At 38.0% G+C, this 14,187-nt stretch overlaps 1 protein-coding gene across 1 annotated transcript; it reads left to right on the top strand.

Moving 5' to 3' along the window:
- Positions 1 to 353: 353 nt before the first annotated feature.
- LOC129872803 (protein SRG1-like) lies at positions 354 to 2,501 on the top strand. The gene is made up of 5 exons (XM_055947683.1): positions 354 to 394; positions 683 to 887; positions 1,323 to 1,570; positions 1,662 to 1,986; positions 2,238 to 2,501. The coding sequence occupies exons 1-5, from the start codon at positions 354 to 356 to the stop codon at positions 2,499 to 2,501; spliced, it is 1,083 nt and encodes a 360-aa protein (XP_055803658.1).
- The last annotated feature ends 11,686 nt before the right edge of the window (positions 2,502 to 14,187 follow it).

Genomic DNA, 14,187 nt, shown 5'->3' with positions numbered 1-14,187 from the left:
TTTTCATAATTAAGCATGATAACTAATATGGGACTAAATTCATTTCAATATCCATATAATGTCAAAATATGTTCCAAAAGGGAAACAATGTCATACATACGTAAACTGAAACAGGATTAGATTTGGAATATATAGTCTTCTTTCTTTATTTTTAAAATAGTTATTTGAATGAGTGACATGCATGATCTATGAATGACGATTTCAGTGTTGCGTGTGGTATTTTGTTTGCCGGAAAAGAAATATGGGCGGTGATGTAAATCTGGTACCTCACGATGATACAATAACAAAAATTAGTAATTACGATCACTATATATGTCTTTGGAAGAAATTCATAAAACCAACAAGAGCCAATAATGGAATCATCACCGGCAAAATTGAACTTTGGAAAATCTCTGTTAGTTCCAAGCAGTGGCGGAACCAGGAATTTTATGAAGGGGGTTCAGCATTTTATTACCTAAAATCAGGAAAAAAAATGTGCTTATTCGGATTCGAACCCGCGAGCTGAGAGACAAGCTAAGATAAAATATTGAACCCCTTTGCCACTGAGCTAGTCCCTTGGCTTATGTTTCAGGGGGTTCAATGTCAAATATATACTCATAAATTAAAAACTATCTTATATATACAGTGTAATTTTTTAACGAAGGGGGTTCGGATGAACCCCTGGATAACACGTGGGTCCGCCCCTGGTTCCAAGTGTTCAAGAGCTTGCCAAACAGCACCTAACCAATATTCCGGCCAGGTATGTCCGCGCAGAACAAGAATCTCAGGCCGTATCTGCTGGAGCGGCGGTTCCAGTTATCGATCTTCAAAAGTTGATATCGGGTGATTCAATGGATTCTGAGCTGCAAAAGCTTCACTCCGCTTGCCAACAATGGGGTTTCCTCCAGGTCTGCAAAAAGGCTCAATTTTCTCTTTTTTCTACCTGAACACGGTGATATTTCAAGTAGGAAAGAAAACTACTGATAGTTAATTTGTGTTTTAATAAATTGTTGATGATAGTTCACATAGGAAAAGTGAACACGTGATAGATCAGATAAAAAATTCAAAAGATGGAACTACTTTAGGAATGTTTTTGATAATATACTCTTGAATAATTAAGCAACTTTTAGAAAGCAATTTGCATCTAATTAGCTCAAATTAAACATCTAAGACATGTTAAAACTTATTTTCAACTTCTCAAGGATGAAGCGTAATATCACAATAATGCGTAATCCTTCTTCATTGGTCGTATTAGTTTGGAAAAATTACTCTTTGTTTTCTGGTAGAGTTGCAATTGTGAAAAGGTTGTTGAATTTGCTAGCATATATATTGTTGAATGTTAGGTTATAAACCATGGAGTGACACCTTCGTTATTGGAGGAATTCAAGAGAGAGGTTATTGAATTGTTTAGACTTCCCATGTCCGAAAAGAAGAAACTATGGCAACAAGAAGACAGCTTTGAAGGTTTTGGGGATATATTTGTTGTATCGGAGGAGCAGAAGCTTGATTGGAGTGACATGTTTGCCATAGTAACTCTTCCCCCTCATATCCGCAAAGTGGACTTGTTTCACAAGTTGCCTTCAAAGCTCAGGTGTCTATCTCCTTACATATTATAAAGTGAATTTAATACCACCCGTATAGCTGATGTGGCAGGAAAATAAAATTGAGCCCGTAAAATGCAGGGGCATCATGGAAGCATACTCCAAAGAAATCAAGAACCTAGCAATGATCATCGTATGTCAATTGGCAAAGGCTGTAAAGATGGATGAAAAAGAAATGAGAGATCTATTCAGTGATGGTATGCAGTCAATGAGGATGAATTATTATCCGCCTTGCCCTGAGCCACACAGGGCAATTGGCTTAAGCCCTCATTCTGATGCTGATGCCCTCACCATCCTCCTCCAGCTCAGTGAAACTGAAGGCCTTCAAGTCCGAAAAGACGATATTTGGGTGCCTATAAAGCCCCTCCCAAATGCTTTGATTGTGAATATTGGCGATATGATGGAGGTAAATAACAACTTTATACTTATTTCTAAAAGAGCGGTGAGTAGCGAAAATTGCAGTTGTTGTATGCAAGTTACACATGAATTTTTCTTGGCGCGTTGTAGAAGCAGGGCAGTCGTATTATTTTCATTGATTTAACATGTTAGATAATTTGGCTAATTTAAACTTGATTGTTAGAAATATATCATTTTTTTGGTAATGAAAGAGCTCACGTTCTGTGTATGTAAAATTTATGTGTTTATTTGACTTGGCAGATAGTAAGCAATGGTGTTTATAGGAGCATTGAGCACAGAGCAATTGTGAACTCAAACAAAGAAAGGCTCTCTGTTGCAACATTCTCTACCTTCAGCCTTGATTCCGAATTAGGACCTGCACACAGCCTCATTGGACCAAATAATCCTCCAATTTTCCGAAGAGTTGTCGTGCAAAAATATTTACTGGATTTTTTTGCACGAAAACTTGACGGAAAATCGTACCTTGATTTCATGAAGGTAGAGACAAGTGATGGAGAATCCTAGATAGCATTTGATATATAAGTTACTCTTGCCGTTGAAATTTGGAGTTTCCTGTTTGATTACTACTAGTTTTTGGACACATGCATTGCACGTGTATTTCATGTAAATTTTTTATAAATATATTAAAAAATTGAAGATTTCAATTTTATGGGACATAAAGCTATCATAAATTAACTTGGGATCATAGTGAAAGAAGAAGAAGTCTCCATTAAAGAATGTGGAACAGGATTCAAGATACATAATAACTTAGGTTAAAAAAATCTAGGTGGTGATACCATAAGACAATTTATAAAACAATATTAAATGTAAAAAAATCTTTTTATTTTTTCTCTCCTTAACTAACTCAAGCACATAGGTGGTTCTTTTATTAACCCCGAGACTATCTATTGTACCAAGTATTAGTATTCTACAACTTCATAATAAACTATATCAAACTAATATATATATATGTTCGTATTAAACGTTCTAATTCTAAACTATGTTGCTTTCTATCATTATCAACCCTTAAACAATAGATAGATAAAAATATTACATATTGACATATTCTCATAATTTCAAAATTATGAAACATCTTTAAGATATAGAACATGATTCTCCCAAATAACAAACATATCACATATCATGCGCTACATTCAAAGTAAGTTTCACCTGATCTTATGCATGTACTCATAAAATATTGTTATTTTGTCTCAATTTATATGATATTTTGTGTCTTGAAATTAAAATTATGTATAGTTTTATTGATATTTTAAAAAATATTTTTCATCATACATATTTACATGAAAAGAACTACTATTTAGACTTTTATATAGTTTTGAATATTCAAATTTTAATTTTAAAAAATTGAATTGATATAATCTAATTTAGTTTTTTAAATTAGTCAAATTGAATCTCAATACACAGATAATGTCACACAAATTAGGACAATATATAAGAGTACCAACTGATGAATTTCAGTTTAGCAATGAAACAATTAAGTTAATTATAACATTAACTAACTCATTTCTAAACGAATCAAATAATTCCTTTCGAGATCATCTCGACATGACCATTTATCCTATCACTTTTGAAAATAAATTCTACAAAGATCATAAGGAATAAAAATAAAAAGTTGATCCCCATTATCTGTTTTCAGCCTTCTTTTTTAAACTTCACACAGTTCTTTACATTGAGCTATTCTTGAATAATTTCTTTCTAGGTAAAAAAATCCAATTAACATGACAAGAAAAGAACATTGTTTTGACAAAATTGTTGAATAATTGTTATCATATTCCCAAAAAGAAGTGATGGAAATTTTTATGGGTGGGTAATTATAGAGGAATGGATTCGGATAAGTTTTTTTTTTTAAAAAATAAATTAGTTTAAGTTAATTTTAGGATGGCTAATAGGATAGTGACACGTCATAATGAAACTGTTAATTGGGGTTAATATTTGTGCCGTTAAAAATAAGGGCATAGTAGGGTCAAAAGGTTGACGTCGAGGGTATTTCGAGTCCGATAAATAGACAAAGAGTAATTTTGCACCAATTCACATAATTGAGGGATATTTTAGGCCTTTTCCCGTAAATTCTATCTTAACTTCCTAGTGTATCTCCCTCTCATCCATTTCAACTGCTCTCTAGAATAGAAGATGTAGGAAAGTTTGGGGAAAAAAGTCACCTAATTCTCTTATTTTTTTTTAGTCACCTAAATCTCATCTTCCCTATCTCATATAGATTGGACAATTACATAAACCCTATTACAATAGCCATCATTGTTATCTTTCTTAAATATGTATTCAATAAAATAAATATGAACAGTACACACTATTAAAAAATAATAGTAAAACAAAATGGAAGAATGAAAAATCGAGCCTGTTGAATTCACGGTTTGTAAGCAAGAAAATTATTCTATTAAGTACCTGAGGTTAGAAAACTTAAAAAAATCATATTTGAAAGGTAGTATATATGAACATGTGTTTATTATGCCTTATAGGAATAATCACAATCTTTCCTAGTACTTCGTTGGTGAATGCATGAGTTGTGTTATTGTGATTCATACGTTCAATAGACGATACCCAAATGTCTTAAAGTGTCAGAAATTGTAATCTAGATAGAGAGAAAGGGTTGATAAGAAGAAGCAAATATTCAACTTCTCCATAATCTCCATTGAAGCCTATGTTCTTGCAGCCATAGCCATAGGGATTTGCCGGTTAAGCACGTTGTGTTTGGGAAGCCGGTTTAGAGAAAAAGCCATAGATTTCATCTTCCATGCTTTGATCATGACATGTTGAGGGACGCCATGGTTGATGACTTTGAAGAAACCCAAGTTTTCCGAAGCGGTATTTCTATGAATAAGCACATAGAATAGTACATAAATAGCTTATTAGGTTTTAAAATTAAAAAAAATATTTTAGTAATTTAACTTTTTAATTTAGGGTTCATGCTTTTAAGGTATTATAAATTAGATACTAAAGAATAAGAATGTACTCTTCGTTTCATTGTATGAGATGGTTTTTTAATTTATTACGTAGTTAGCTGTGTATTGGCATGAAGGAAATATTAATATGTGGGTTAATTAGACACTATATATAATTAAGCCACGTTCTAATATTTCTGGCTAGCTAGCTAACCTCTAATATTTCAACTTCTATGTGGAACAGAATAATTAGTGTTTGAAAATGCCCACCTACTAATTTTGGTAAGGGAAATTTACATAAATATACTATATTAAGAAAATATTTACCATTTATAATAATAATATTTTTTTTACCGAATAATTATAATACAATTTTAATACATATTAGCGAGAATAATTTATGAAACTCATATAATACAAGTTTTATTCATGGATAATATATTTATCACATACTTTAATACACTTATAATACATTATGTCAATTTCTTACCAAACAAGTATAATATATTTTAAAACACTTTTAATACATTTATATTGCATGCATAATTCACTTTTAATACATAGTAGATATATCATAATATTGCTATATATTGCTATAAATAATAATAAATAAAAAATATCGCTAAAATCAGTAATTATTTATTAAAAAGTGTTTTTCCTAGTAATTTTTTCTTTTGCTAATAGCTAATATCAATATTAGCTAAATATTTTAAGATTAATATAATTATAAAAATTAAATAATTAGACTACTATAATAATTTTTTAAAAAAAATATACTAAAGTCACTAGTTTATGGTAAAAACAAATATATTAAAAAAATATAACGAAAGATAAATACAATCTTTTTATGAAAATATAGGGGCAAATATAACTCTTTTTCAAAATACCATTACAAGTTACTCTTGCTATTGTCATTTGAGTTCCACTGTGTACGAGGAGAAAATAGCGCCCGTACTTTTCAAAATCATGAATAAAACATATTTTTTACGATAAAAAATAATTAATTTTGTTGAGAATATTGTTATACAAAGAAAAAAGGTATTGCTAAAACTCCATTAATGGAGGTTCTCAGTGCTCCATTAATGGAGGAAAAATAGAAAAGAAGAGACGAGGCTAGAGAGAGGGAGAGTGAGGGGAGACTTCTGAGTTTAGAGAGAAAGAGAGAGAAAGAAATATCTCCATTGTATTTTTTTTTTCAACTGATACATGTACATATATATGTATTTGTACTAAGTTCTGTATTGTGTACATATACACACCTAACAGAATTTATAACTAACTAACAACCCATTAGTTAGTGTCTAACAACCAGTTAACTACTTCTTGTTAGCTTAACTACCATTAATTAGCCATGGTAGCTTGACTAACTATACCTTTAGTCAACACTCCCCCTCAAGCTCATGGCTTAAACAAGTTCATTACTCCTAAGCCATTTAGAAGTAGTTGATGTTGGGCTTTGCCAAGGCTCTTTGTGAGTAGATCAGCCAACTGATTTTCAGTGGGTGTGAATTCAGTTTTCAGGACACCTTGACATATTTTTTCCCTTACAAAGTGACAATCTATGTCTATGTGTTTGGTTCTTTCATGAAATATTGGATTTGCAGCAATTTGTATGGCAGACTTGTTGTCACACACCATTGTAACTGGGAGTTCAACTTGAATGCCAAGTTCTTTGAATAAACCAATCAACCAAGTTACCTCAGCTGCACAGTTTGCCATGCTTCTGAATTATGCTTCTGCTGAACTTCTGGATACTGTCTCTTATTTCTTAGACTTCCAGGATATGAGACTTTCACTAAATTTAACCACATAGCCAGTGACAGACCTCCTAGTCTCCAGGCATGCACCCTAGTCTGAGTCACAATAGGCAATGAGCTGTTCTGAGGCTTTTGATGGCATGAAGAGCCCAAGCCCTGGAGCTTCTTTGATGTATCTGACTACTCTGAGTGCTGCATCCATATGTGATTTCTTGGGGCAATGCATATATTGGCTCAGCTTCTGAACTGAAAATGCAAGATCAGGCCTGGTCATGGTAAGATAGAGAAGTCTTCCTACTAGCCTTTGATACCTGTCAGGGTCCTTCAGTGCAGGGTCTTCATGTTCTCCTTTTGGAGCAACAACTTCATCATACTTGGCAGAGGTTAGTTTTAGATTTTGTTCAAGTGGTGTAGCTGCAGGCTTGGCTCCCCCTAGACCAGTTTCAGCTATTAGTTCCAGTGCATATTTCCTTTGAGATAGACTTATGCCTTTGCTGGATCTGCCAACTTCAATCCCAAGGAAAAATTTAAGTTCTCCTAGGTCCTTCATCTTGAATTTCTTCTGCAGGTCACTCCTTGTGCAGTCTATCAGATTTTGTTTGCTGCCAGTGATTAAGAGATCATCTACATAGACTAGGACAATCACAATGCCACCCTCAGCTTGTCTAGTAAACAGTGAGTAATCATAATGGCTTTGAATGAACCCCAGTTGTACCAATGCTTCTGTCAATTTAAGATTCCATTGTCTGGGAGCCTGCTTGAGGCCATAGAGTGACTTGTGGAGTTTGCAGACCTTGCCTTGCTCCCCCTGTCTTGCAAAGCCAGCAGGAACAGTCATGTATACCTCCTCCAAGAGATCACCATTGAGAAAAGCATTGTGAACATCTATTTGATGAATGCACCAGCCTTTGGAAGCAGCAAGAGCAACAATGGATCTAACAGTGACCATCTTAGCAACTGGGCTGAAGGTCTCACTGTAGTCAAGACCCTCTTGTTGGCTGTACCCTTTGGCCACCAGCCTGGCCTTATACCTTTCAACATCACCTGAAGCCTTGTATTTCACTTTGTATACCCACTTGCAGCCAATGGGTTTCTTGCCGGGGGCAGGTCCACCACACTCCAAGTGTGATTATCCTGCAGGGCAGCTATCTCCAGTTCCATAGCCTGGATCCATTTAGGATCAAGGGAAGCTTCAGAATAGGAGGTAGGCTCAGTTACAGCTGAGTAGGTAGCCAGAGCATGAGCATAATTGGGACACAGATGGGCATAAGAGAGGTGATCAGATATGGGATAAGAAGAAGAGGAACCATGATTTGCAGTGACAAAGTCCTGAAGCCACAAGGGAGGGTTGGTTTGTCTGGATGACCTCCTAGAAGGAGGAACATTAGGAGTTGGAGAAAGGTCTGAGGAAGGTGAGTCAGGGTGTCACGACCCAAAAACTGAGGTCATGATGACACACATCTCAAAACCCAATCTGATGTGTAATCCTAAAAATAAAACTCATACAAGACTCCCAAAGGGGAAAGTGATGCCACGATTTAAATAAAAAAAAAAAAAAAATGAAGAAATTATCCCAAAACCTGGTGTCATAAGTATAAAGAACATCTAATACAAGGTTCGAATCTGAAGATACAACATAAGTCTCTGAATGATACAAAAGACTGAAAAATAAAGATAGACTAGTGACGATCCAAATTCTGGAACCTCACCACTAATCTGAGAATACACAATCCGCTAGAATATTAACTGCCACGTGGGGTACCCCGACTAATATCTGCATCAAAAAGGGACACAGAAGTAGGGGTGAGTACAATTCACATGTACTCAGTAGGTTTTAGCTGACTGAGTATAAGGAATTAATCAAACCTATGAAATAAACTAAGGAACGCTTCCACCTGCATACAGAAAAGTCTCACTTCGGCATCGGTGCCGCCAGTTTATATATATATTGGCGTGAGTAAAGTAAACCCATAATAACAGCTCATAATCACAATTAATCAGATAATTCAAGCAGCACAGATATCAATGCAATGCAATGTAATATGATGATGCAATGATGTGGTGGTACGGTGGAATCAAGACTATCGCACAGCCTGTCGTATACACCTGCCGAGCTGTGCTACCAAGCAGGACCCATGGGGGTCTCGCAGACCATATACCTCAATCACAATATCTCATTATCCTTGCCACCTCCTCGTGGTCAAGGGATCACAATACATCCACTACCCTGCCGGAAAACTACCTCGGTCAGGGACTCAAGATACAAAGGTTGGGATCACAATGCATCCACTACCCTACCGGAAAACTGCCTCGGTCAGGGACTCAAGATACAAAGGTTTAAAGGTGTTTCATTTTCTTTCTCAAAAAGAATTTCCATATTTCTCAACTTCCCATGTTTCATGATGTGATGAATGAGGATGAATGCATCAAAACACATATGCATGGAAGTAATAATCAGCTCACATGTGGTATAATGTTCAAAGTTCTCAAAACTTAACCTACACATGATATTCACCCTCAATAAATAGTAACGGGAAGAACACACTTTCATTTAAATATTCACCCCTTTCTCAACAATATTTCAATACTCAAGTATGCTCAAAACCCCCAACTCAATCTCTCAGGCGGCATCACAAGTCAAATAATATACTCAAGCCTCTCTCTTAGGCAAATCATAATTCACATGCTCTCAAAGCAAATAAGATAACAAATAAGGCCCCCACACGGGCTATGTAATACAAATAAACCCCGTCACGGCAACATATTAATAAATAAGCCTCCACACGGGCATCACAATATATATAACATTCTCAACTCATACTATAACCCCATCCCAAAGTCTATAACATATGAATGATTAATTACCCCATCTCAATCTCAAAGAAAGATAGCCAAACCTACCTCAATTGCCGAAACCGCACTCGAATACCTCCACCGGACAAGTAACTCTCGAATTCAGCGCTCGGAATGACAACCCACTATCAACAATGAAACATACACGTCACAAGGAGTCCAATGACACCCATATTGATAGGTTTTGGAACCGGGGGTAAAATGGTCCAAAAATTAACTATTTTCGAAAAGGGTCAAATCTGTAAATTTATTGAACAATCCCATTCTATTGGTAATAATGAACTCATGGTTGAAAAACCCATAAAAATAGAGCTCAAAACGAGTTGGAAATCACAATTTTCCTTAAATTCGGATTAGGGAAGAAACAAGGATTTTTGGGGTTTGAAACTAAAATTTAAGAGTTAAAATCGTCAAAAACTTAATGAAAAAGGAAGGTTTTAGGTCAAAAATCACTTACCCAACACTTTGCCTCGAAAATCTCTTCTCAAATCACCTCAAGGAGTTCAAGAGCTCAAACAAATGTTGAAAAATATTGAAATGAGAAGAAATGGGCATTTTCTGCCCAAAAAGTTACTGTTCACGCGTGTTACTGTTCACGCATGTTACTGTTCACGCGTGTTTTGTACAAATTTATGAAAATCACCCTCAAGGTCATTACAATATCCACCACTAAAAAGGATGTTCGTCCTCGAACATAAGATAAAATAAAGTACCTGGGGTCTCAAAAAGCTGAGGGTAGTGAGCCTGCATATCAGACTCTAACTCCCAAGTCGCCTCCTCAGCAGGCCGATGCTGCCACTGCACCTTGACCGAAGCGACCTCCTTGGTCCTGAGTCTACGAAGCCGCCTATCTAGAATAACTGTCGGCTCCTCCTCATAAGTCAAATCCGGACTCAACTCTACCGCATCATAAGAAATCACATGAGACTCATCCGGTATGTACTTGCGAAGCATGGAAACATGAAACACCGGATGGACAGCTGACAATTTAGGGGGTAAGGCCAACTTATACGCCAGTCCACCTACTCTCCTCAGGATTTCAAACGGGCCAACAAACCTTGGGCTAAGCTTGCCCTTCTTTCCGAACCTCATCACACCTTCATGGGTGATATTTTAAGCCACACGCAATCACCCACCATGAACTCTAAGGGACGAACCCTCCTATCAGCATAACTCTTTTGACGACTCTGAGCTGTCAATAGTCGACCCTGAATCAAACGTACCCGCTCCACAGCATCCCTAAGTAAGTCAGTATCCAATGCATCAACCGCAACAGAATCAAACCATCCAATGGGTGATCGACACCTACGACCATACAATGCCTCAAATGGTGCCATTTGAATGCTGGAGTGATAACTGTTATTATAGGCAAACTCTGCTAAGGGCAAGTGTTGGTCCCATCGGGCACCAAAATCAACCACACAGGCCCTAAGCATATCCTCCAACACCTGAATAGTCCGCTCGGACTGACCATCGGTTTGGGGATGAAATGCTGAACTCATCTCTAGCCGCGTACCCAAACCACGCTGTAATGCCTTCCAAAAGTGAGAGGTGAACACTGAACCTCGATCCGATACAATAGAGATAGGCACCCCATGCAGCCTAACAATCTCACGAAGATAGATCCTAGCTAACTGATCCGCATTGTAGCTAGTCTTTACCGGAAGGAAATGGGCTGATTTGGTCAATCGATCCACAATCACCTAGACAGAGTCATACTTACCCAATGCCATGGGTAATCCAGACACGAAGTCCATAGTGATACGCTCCCATTTCCACTCAGGAATGGGCATCCTTTGCATAGGACCATCCGGTTTTTGATGCTCATACTTCACTTGTTGGCAATTTAGACACTTAGCCACAAAATCAATAATGTCTCTCTTCATGCCACACCACCAATAGTGTTGTTTCAAGTCATGAAACATCTTTGCCACTCCCGGGTGAATCGAATACTTGGAACAATGAGCCTCCTCTAATATCATATGTACCCATTCACTAACCTTGGGCACACAAATGCGACCATTAATCCTCAAAACTCCTTCCTGATCAAGAGAGGCTGATTTTGCTTCACCACTCAACACTTTGTCTTGAATGGCCCTCAACTTTTCATCTTCAAACTGGTGTGTATGAATCTGATCCATCAAAGTAGACCTAGCCTCCACAAATGCCAAAATACCATGATGTGTAGAAATATCCAGTCGGACCAACTGTCTAGCCAATGACTGAACCTCCAACGCCAAAGGCCTCTCCACAGCCTTAAGAAAGGCCAAACTACCCATGCTAGATGCTTTGCGACTCAGGGCATCCGCTACCACATTAGCTTTGCCCGGATGATAAAGTATGGTAATGTCATAGTCTTTCAATAACTCTAACCACCTACGCTGCCGCATATTCAGATTCGGCTGAGAAAAGATATACTTAAGGCTACGGTGGTCAGTATAGACCTCGCAATGCACTCCATAGAGATAATGCCTCCACAACTTCAGAACAAACACCACTGCTGCTAACTCTAAGTCGTGGGTAGGATAGTTCTTCTCATGTACCTTCAACTGTCGAGAAACATAAGCTATAACTCTACCTTTTTGCATCAATACACCACCCAAGCCGACTCCCGAAGCATCACGAAACACAATAAATGCCACGCCCTCCTCGGGTAAGGCTAGAATAGGTGCTGAAGTCAATAATTCCTTGAGCTTTTGAAAGCTCGCCTCACACTCATCAGTCCACTGAAATGCCACAGTCTTTTGAGTTAGCCTAGTCAATGGGGCTGCAATAGAAGAGAATCCTTGAACAAACCGACGATAGTAGCCTGCCAACCCAATAAAACTTCGAATCTCGGTAACCGAAGTAGGCCTAACCCAATCACGAACCGCTGCAACTTTGGATGGATCAACCATAATACCATCCTTGGTCACTATATGACCCAAGAATGTCACGGACTCAAGCCAAAACTCACATTTGGAGAATTTTGCATACAACTTCTCCTCTCTCAATCTCTGAAGGACTGTCCTCAGGTGCCTAACATGATCCGCCTCATTCTTGGAATAAACTAAGATGTCATCAATAAACACGATCACAAACGAGTCCAAATAAGGTCAAAATACCCGGTTCATCAACTCCATAAAAGCAGCCGGGGCATTAGTCAACCCGAAGGACATAACCACAAACTCATAATGCCCATAACGAGTCCTGAATGCAGTCTTCGGGATGTCAGATTCTCGAACTCTCAACTGATGGTAACCCGACCTCAAATCAATCTTTGAGAACACCGATGCACCTTGAAGCTGGTCAAATAAATCATCAATGCGAGGGAGAGGATACTTGTTCTTGATAGTGACTTTGTTCAACTGTCGATAGTCAATACACATCCTCATAGTACCATCTTTCTTCTTCACAAATAAAACCGGTGCACCCCACGGTGATACACTAGGTCTAATAAACCCTTTCTTCAATAAATCTTCCAATTGTTCTTTCAACTCTTTCAATTCTGCCGGAGCCATCCGATAAGGAGAAATAGAGATGGGTTTAGTGTCATGCTCCAAATCAATCATAAAATCGATATCACGATCAGGAGGAACTCCCAGCAAGTCTGTAGGAAATACATCCATAAACTCTCTCACCACCCTCGTAGTCTCTATATGAGATGACTCTGTGGTGAGATCACGTACATGAGCCAAATAAGACAAACAACCCTTATCCATCAAGCGACGAGCACGAATATAAGATATCACCCCCTTAGGGTATGAACTCGGATTACCTTTCCATACTAAGCTAGGTAAACCGGGATAAGCTAAGGTCACGGTCTTTGCATAACAATCTAATATAGCATGATAAGGAAATAACCAGTCCATACCCAGTATCACATCAAAATCAAGCATGTCTAATAAAATCAAGTCTGCACGGGTCTCTCTACCCGAAAATATCACCAAACATCCCTTGTATACCCGATCCACTACTAAAGATTCACCTATTGGGGTAGACATAGTAATAGGCACAATAAGGGACTCACTCACATAATCAATACCCACATCAAAATAAGTCGACACATAAGAATAGGTAGACCCTGGGTCAAATAATACTGAAGCAGAACGATGGCAAACTGGAACAATACCTGTAATAACTGCATCAGAGGCTTTTGCCTCATATCTACCCGGTATAGCATAGCATAACTGACGGTCACCCTTAGCCTGCGAACCACCACGAGCACCACCTCGTACTCTACCCCTAGCACCATGGGTGCCACCTCTAGTATTCTGCGAAGAACCTCGAATAGTTGGAGCATCTATAGAATGAACAACTGGTGCCCCAGGCCGTCCATTAGAAGGAGCACGTTTGGGGCAATCTTGGGCCTTATGCCCAAACTCATCACACACATAACAACCTCGAGGACCTGAACTCCGTGGGGAATAACTAAAAGTGTTAAAACGACCTCCGGAGCTTGAAGAACCCTGAATAGCTGCCTGGACTGGTCTGCCCTGATAACCATGGGTTCCTGAACCCGAATATTCTCTACCCTAGGAGGAATGATTGCTGAATTGACCCTGCCGATGGAACCTCTTGGCCCCGCCCTGTCTAGCACGTCGGATACTCTCTATCATCCTGGCATGATCAATAATACTCTGAAACGTACCCCAGACAGTACAAGAGAGGCTGTAGCCTCTTAGAGATAACCGGCGAATCCCT

This window comes from Solanum dulcamara, chromosome 11 (genome assembly GCF_947179165.1).
Source record: "Solanum dulcamara chromosome 11, daSolDulc1.2, whole genome shotgun sequence".
Lineage (NCBI taxonomy): Eukaryota > Viridiplantae > Streptophyta > Magnoliopsida > Solanales > Solanaceae > Solanum > Solanum dulcamara.
This window is presented reverse-complemented; position numbering and strand designations above follow the sequence as displayed.

Excerpts from the sequence above, each read along its gene's own strand:
- LOC129872803 (XM_055947683.1), top strand. The coding sequence starts at position 354 with ATGGAATCATCACCGGCAAAATTGAACTTTGGAAAATCTCT. Across the intron at positions 395-682 it reads TTGAACTTTGGAAAATCTCT|CCTGGTTCCAAGTGTTCAAG; the intron begins GTTAGTTCCAAG and ends CGTGGGTCCGCC. Across the intron at positions 888-1,322 it reads AACAATGGGGTTTCCTCCAG|GTTATAAACCATGGAGTGAC; the intron begins GTCTGCAAAAAG and ends GTTGAATGTTAG.